The sequence below is a fragment of the Aedes albopictus genome, chromosome 2 (genome assembly GCF_035046485.1).
Source record: "Aedes albopictus strain Foshan chromosome 2, AalbF5, whole genome shotgun sequence".
In the NCBI taxonomy this organism is placed as follows: Eukaryota; Metazoa; Arthropoda; class Insecta; order Diptera; family Culicidae; genus Aedes; species Aedes albopictus.
This window is the reverse complement of record NC_085137.1, coordinates 206,753,868-206,759,867: the sequence shown is the minus strand read 5'-3', so window position 1 is coordinate 206,759,867 and position 6,000 is coordinate 206,753,868. Positions and strand designations below refer to the sequence as shown.

General features: G+C 39.9%; 1 protein-coding gene across 2 annotated transcripts in view; it reads left to right on the top strand.

Annotated features, from left to right (window-relative positions):
• The first annotated feature begins 361 nt into the window (after positions 1-361).
• The window catches only part of LOC115253903 (tubulin glycylase 3A), a 33,858-nt gene continuing 28,219 nt past the window's right edge, over positions 362-6,000 (top strand). Inside the window, exon 1 of one of the 2 annotated variants that reach the window (XM_062851036.1) lies at positions 362-2,509. In XM_062851036.1, coding sequence (XP_062707020.1) covers positions 1,129-2,509 — 1,381 coding nt within the window. In that variant the 5' untranslated portion in view covers positions 362-1,128. The remainder of the gene's footprint in view (positions 2,510-6,000) is intronic. The other variant, XM_062851037.1, reaches the window with a different exon arrangement.

Sequence of the window (6,000 nt, the reverse complement as noted above, 5' to 3'; positions counted from 1 at the left end):
TTTACCCAAAATTTGTATGGGAAAATGATCCCCGATAGAACATTTCGCTCCTAGCACCATATGAAAGCATAGACCCTTAGCTTTCAATTGGTGAGTGACTTAAGGATACTGTTTTTTTCTAATAATATTCTTCTACCATAGACGTGTCTATAATCAGCATTTCTAGGACAAAATAACAATCAAGAACCCTACCTCAGAAACCACTGGCACTGTGCTGCGCTATATTGTTTAAATCAACATTTAATTAGGAAAATTCCCATGCTAAAACAACCATCCTAAGCGATTGTACAATTATCAATCCGATATGGCTTTGGTCACGCTATCTCCCGACTGATTTGTGTGGATCATTTCCTCTCTGCATATCCTTGAAAAGCTCTACCCACCCGCTCTGGCACTGGTCTCTAATAGAGTTTTCCCATACTGCACGGAAGTTGGCCCTCTTCGTGATGTTCACAATTTATGCTCGAAGGAAAACTTTTTCAACTTCCCCCAGCCACGGGTTCCTTCCTATGCTTTATGCTGCCGTTCTAAACAGGTGGCAAAAGCTCCCAAACAACCAAACAGCTGAGGATCGGGCCCCCCAGCAAGGATTAGCGAGCGCCGCGGCCGGGGGCCTATAAAACCGACTCGGTGAGTTCGGGAACGGCCAGTATTAGATCAACCGTGGAACCGTTCGGAAGTACCAGGAAAAAGGATCCCACCAGCAAAGCCGAGTCGTCTGAGGAACTACAGTGAAGTGTGTGTGTGTGTGTGCGGTACAGGGGAAGAGGACACCCGGAAGTGAGCTGAGCAGAGGTCGTGGTGGGGTGGGAACTGAAATCACGTCTGGCGTGAGTGAGTGGTGATTTCCTCCTTTCGGCGGAGAAGGGGTTCGATCTATAACATAGCGTGGGTTGTGGGTGGTCGGTCGTCGGTGGGTTGTTATAATGTAGGCGCTTAGTGGCTTCCGAGTGCTTAGTACTGGTAGTGTAACGCGTCGTGGCGCGCGGTGAGAGATAGAAAGTTTGGTGTGGGCGGATTTTTGTTTTCGTTTTGGGTTCAAGGAAGAAGGATTTGGGCGCAATATTGGTGGCATAAATATTTCGATGCTTTTCGAAAAATGAGGTTTCCTGTGTCACAGTTTTGCTGATGATGGAGGACGGAATCAATAGCTGTAGCAGCAATAGCAACAGCAACAGTAGCAGCAGTAGTACCAGCAGTACAGTTGGTGATAGTGATAAATGCTCCGATGCTGGTTCTAGTTCCAGTGAAAAGGATATTGAAAGTGAAAATGACAAGGATAATGAAGGCAGCCGACCGGACAGCAATGTAACGGAGAATGGAACGAAAAGAAAAACTGGAACTACAAACAATGGCAGTGGAAATGACGACGATAAGGAGGTCAAAACGGTGGCAGTTAAGACTATCGAAGGCAATGTGGGCCCGCTAACGGCGACGGTTAAATTCATAAATCCTTTCAAAAATAACTGGATCAATGCGGACCGACTGAATGAGCTCAGGAAGAAGGTGCAGGATGCCTCCAAACATCACCGCGTGTTTCTGGTGCGGGGTTCATTCCACACAGTGCGGCGTGCTCTGACCGAAAGGGGTTGGGTTGAGAAGTTGGACGGGTTTAGGGCTAAACCACAGGCTAACACCTCATCCTCGGGGTTCATTCTGGAGGATCTAGTGCAGCAACTCCCGGAACGCAAGCCAGGCGAATCACGTAAAAACCACATCGCAAAATGTGAGCGAAGCATAATGTCACGCTTCCTTGAGCATACCCCAATCGACCTTCTGTGGACGGCTCGTAGGGAGAAGGCCGATTGGTTGGATATGACTAAGAATTCTTCCCTGATCATCAACCGCTTCAGCAAGGCACCATTCACCACAAAAGAAGGTCTATGCTCCGCTCTGCACGATTTTCATTGGTTCTACGAGGAGGGCATGTCCGAGACCTACTTTCCTCGCTGCTATAACGTATGGAATCCCGAAGAGCTGAACGAATTTATAGACAACTTTCGTCTGACGTCTTCAATGGGACTCCTCAAGTGGTTGGTGGAAACTCACGATAAGGAAGGCATGGATGCCATCCTGTCGGACGAGGGAAAAGTTCCAGGATCGTGTATAAACTTCGCACTATCCCGCTGCAAGGAATATTTGGATTACTGCCTGCACAACGATATCGACGTAGAGGAGGATGTGAAAATCTGGGATCATGATTGGGACGTATTTCTCACCCATCATTACCTGCTGACACATGAGGGTGGCACAATCCAGCTGATGAAGGAGGAAGAAGATATGAACGCAATATCCAACTATGTTGCGGAAGCCAAGTCTGTCCTTGAGCAGATTAAAAACCATTGGCCGCAATATGCACTCGATGGGTACCTGAACATTTGGATTGTAAAACCGGGAAATAAATGCCGTGGACGGGGCATTCACTTGATGAACAATATTAAGCAGATCATCAGCATGGTGAATCCGCCGATCGTCAGTAAAACTAGATATGTGATACAAAAATATATAGGTAAGTGGAATCTTGAATATGTTGCTATTTTCATGCTATTGGTTCATAACCACTTTATCAATTCAAAAAAATGAAACTAAGAAGAAAGATGAATCCGAACTAATAATAACTATAACATAGATTTCACAAAACATTGCCATCAATTTCTGAAAGTACTCATTAAAAGTTTTGAAAACCAGGGATTGGGTGCGACTCAAAACTCTTTGCGTGCCGCACACGCTGCTACGAGACAGCACAACAAACTAGAAGGAGACGAGTACGCGCAATCGGTTGTGTGTTGCTCGCTTACTTTGCCGCGCGCTGGAGCTCTCCTGTCTCTCACGCTTTGTCGTATGCACCCTCTCGGTGCTTGTCTCCGTGCTTGGCACTTGGCTTGATACTACGCATGATTAGTGCCATTTACACTTATCAATAAGTTTATTCAACCAAGAGGTTCAATCTTTCCTTCAACTTCATCAAGAAACACAATTTGATGGAAATATTGCTAAATGTATTGCATGCATTTTTATTGAGGAGAACATGGATGATAATGTTGAATCTTGATATAAATACTGACCAACCTGCAAAAGCGAGGATTGAGGTTGGTGCTCATATCCTCAATATTTCCCCTCCGAAAGATTGATCCAACCGATCCAACCACCACTATCATCCAGTTTGACCAAACCATCAAGATCATCCAATTTCGTCAAACTTTCCCCTCGAGTTGTTTGATTCGATCTATCCAGCAGGGCAAAAGAGTCAGCAGATTAAGCGAAGACTATTGCATCAGTGAGGAAGAGATAGCAATTCACCAACGTTCAGCGCGTGGTTCACGGCGTTCATGGTGGCCAGTACAATTGAATTTTATGAAATGCTTTGAAAGCAAATTTCTAGAAATAAAGTTTCACGTTTTTGCTTTGTAAATATAATAAAGACTTGATCATTAGAAAAGTGCAAATTTCGATACTTCGCTTGCGTATTCAATTCCAATAATGATTATGAAAAAATAATTTTTTGATAGTTTTGGTCATTTACCAGGCCATATTCGATTTTTTTTTGTAAGCACTCATAAACTCTTATCTATTGAACCCAATCTCTCCGATTAGCATGATGAATTGTTAAAAAGTGGATCTATTTACTAATTCATCATGCTATTTTTCCTAATGTCTTGAGAAGGTTAATGTTTTTTAATTACTAACACAAGTTATGAACTTCTATCGATGAATCAAAATATTTCATACAAAATGGAGCTTAAGCAATAAGTATTAACAGCTTGATTAACAGTTAAGTTCGAACAAGTTTTGATTTTTGCTAATGTCATAGTTAATATGTATAGCAGTATAGGTTTGGAAAACAAAAGCTGATAAGAGGTTATTACCATATTGATTTGTTTGTTTCGTCTATAATTGATAATGCTTGCTTTATCCGTTATTATTAAAACAGGTTTCTCTATAGCTAGATTGATGATTACTGAACGATAATTAAATTATATGTCCTGAGAGTGACTTTGGGAATTTTTGGCAGTTTTTCTCTCTATGCTATAAGGGGTTTTTGTCGTCCGAATAGCTTGAAACAGTTTCATTGGCAAAGATGCGACGCTAACTTGAGGTTTATCAGACTTTAGATAACACGAAGAGAACAAATCTGTTGAAAATATACTGAGTTTCCCTATATAGTTCTAGCATTTTATACTAAAGGCACTAGAAAACCGCATATGCGTTAGAGGAAATAAATGAATCGAACATGATAAACCAATGCTAAATATTAAACATTATTCCTAAATAATCTAATGAAAATTTACGATGCGCAACTTACTTGAGCTTGAAAATGTTTATTTGGCAGCGCTTTCTTGTTTCCTTTATTCCACCATTCCATCAATTATTTCTTTCTCAAGGATTATTGATGAAATCGAGGATCAAATTAAGTATCAATCCAATATCTTTACATTACTCATTACCCCTTTCCAGAGAGATAGAGCTAGCCGAGGTTCGAGCAGAGAGAAAATCTCCCGGCGGTATGAGAAAGGTAAATGCATGAAGAGACAAAAAAAAACAAGTGTCCGTACATGCTTATCGTACGTGCACAGCTTTATTGAATCAATGCGTCGTCGGTGGGTGCGCGGTTGATTTTCAGTCCTACCGATCCCAATGCCAATTATGCGGAAGATAATGTACCTATACAATGCATTTCTGTAAAATTTGTATTTATGTCGTTTTTAATAAATTTTTTATTTACATTATTTCTTCTTCTAAGCTTTACCATTTTTACATATTCAAACATATGACATATTTTTTTTATTACGAAAACTTTTTGGACAGCTCATGGGATGGGACTCGAAACACCTTCAGCGCCGTCTTGCTGAACTACCTTTATATTTCGACATTACACAAAATTACTACTGAAGGGTGTTATTTGTCAGAAGGGGGTATTTCTTATTTATAGGCAACCTCGTAGGCAACGCAAGTAAGCCACCATAATGTGCAAGTCATTAATTAATTTTTTATCAGTATTAACGAAATTTTTAGCCCTAGGCTAGTTCATCTCGGGACCACGCTTTATTTCCCCTCCGAAGGAAGAACTCACACTTTGCAAATTTGTTGGGAGTGGGATTCGATCCCAGGTCCACGGCGTGATAGTCACGTGATTTAACCATCTCACCAGGTCCGCTACACGAATTATTAATTAGCTGGTGTTAGAGACCGCCAGTGCACCAGTAATTTTCTTTAGCAAAGCTCGATGGGACACCAACCGAGTTATAAGATTACACAAAAAAGCTGTGAACTGTTTATTACTACTAATGCATTGTAAGGACTGTTCATTTTATAAAGAGGACACCTTATTTGTGTGATATCTTTTTTATTTTTCAGTAAAATCATTATCGGTTTTTTGCATAAATTTCCATAGCTATTCTACAGTGTAGGAAAAATATAACATTATACAAATTGTCCTTAGTTATGGAACTAAAGCGGTTTTCGTTAAAACTCAATAAAACCCCATTTCTCAAAATTCTGCACAGCTTTCCACATACATAACTTTAAAATTTTCATGAACTTTTCAATGTGTTGGGATCTAATACTATTCTTCTAAAGGTAGAGTGTAATAGTTGGTCAGTAATAATGCACCAAGCATTATACAGCTTGATATAGTGAGTTGCCTTGTTATCAATGAAATTGATAAAAAATACTTATTTAAGTCCAGTGATGCAATAACACTACGGAATCAGTTCAAAATTTGTCCAGTATACAAAAGAATCGCATTCTAAATGATACCGAAGAAAAATATGCTTTAAAGTACATTCTTCATCACAAATTTAATACTTAATGATGGCCATAATGAAAAATTGCATACTTTTTGCTCCATAAAAAGAAGTTTTTGATTCTAGAGAAGCTTATTATTATTTATTTTCAGCAAGGTCTGACCCTATGTGATTATATACCTTATTTGAAACTAACTACATGTTAATTTTTATTTTAGACATCATTGTTTAGTTGTATTTGCAATAGAGTACATCG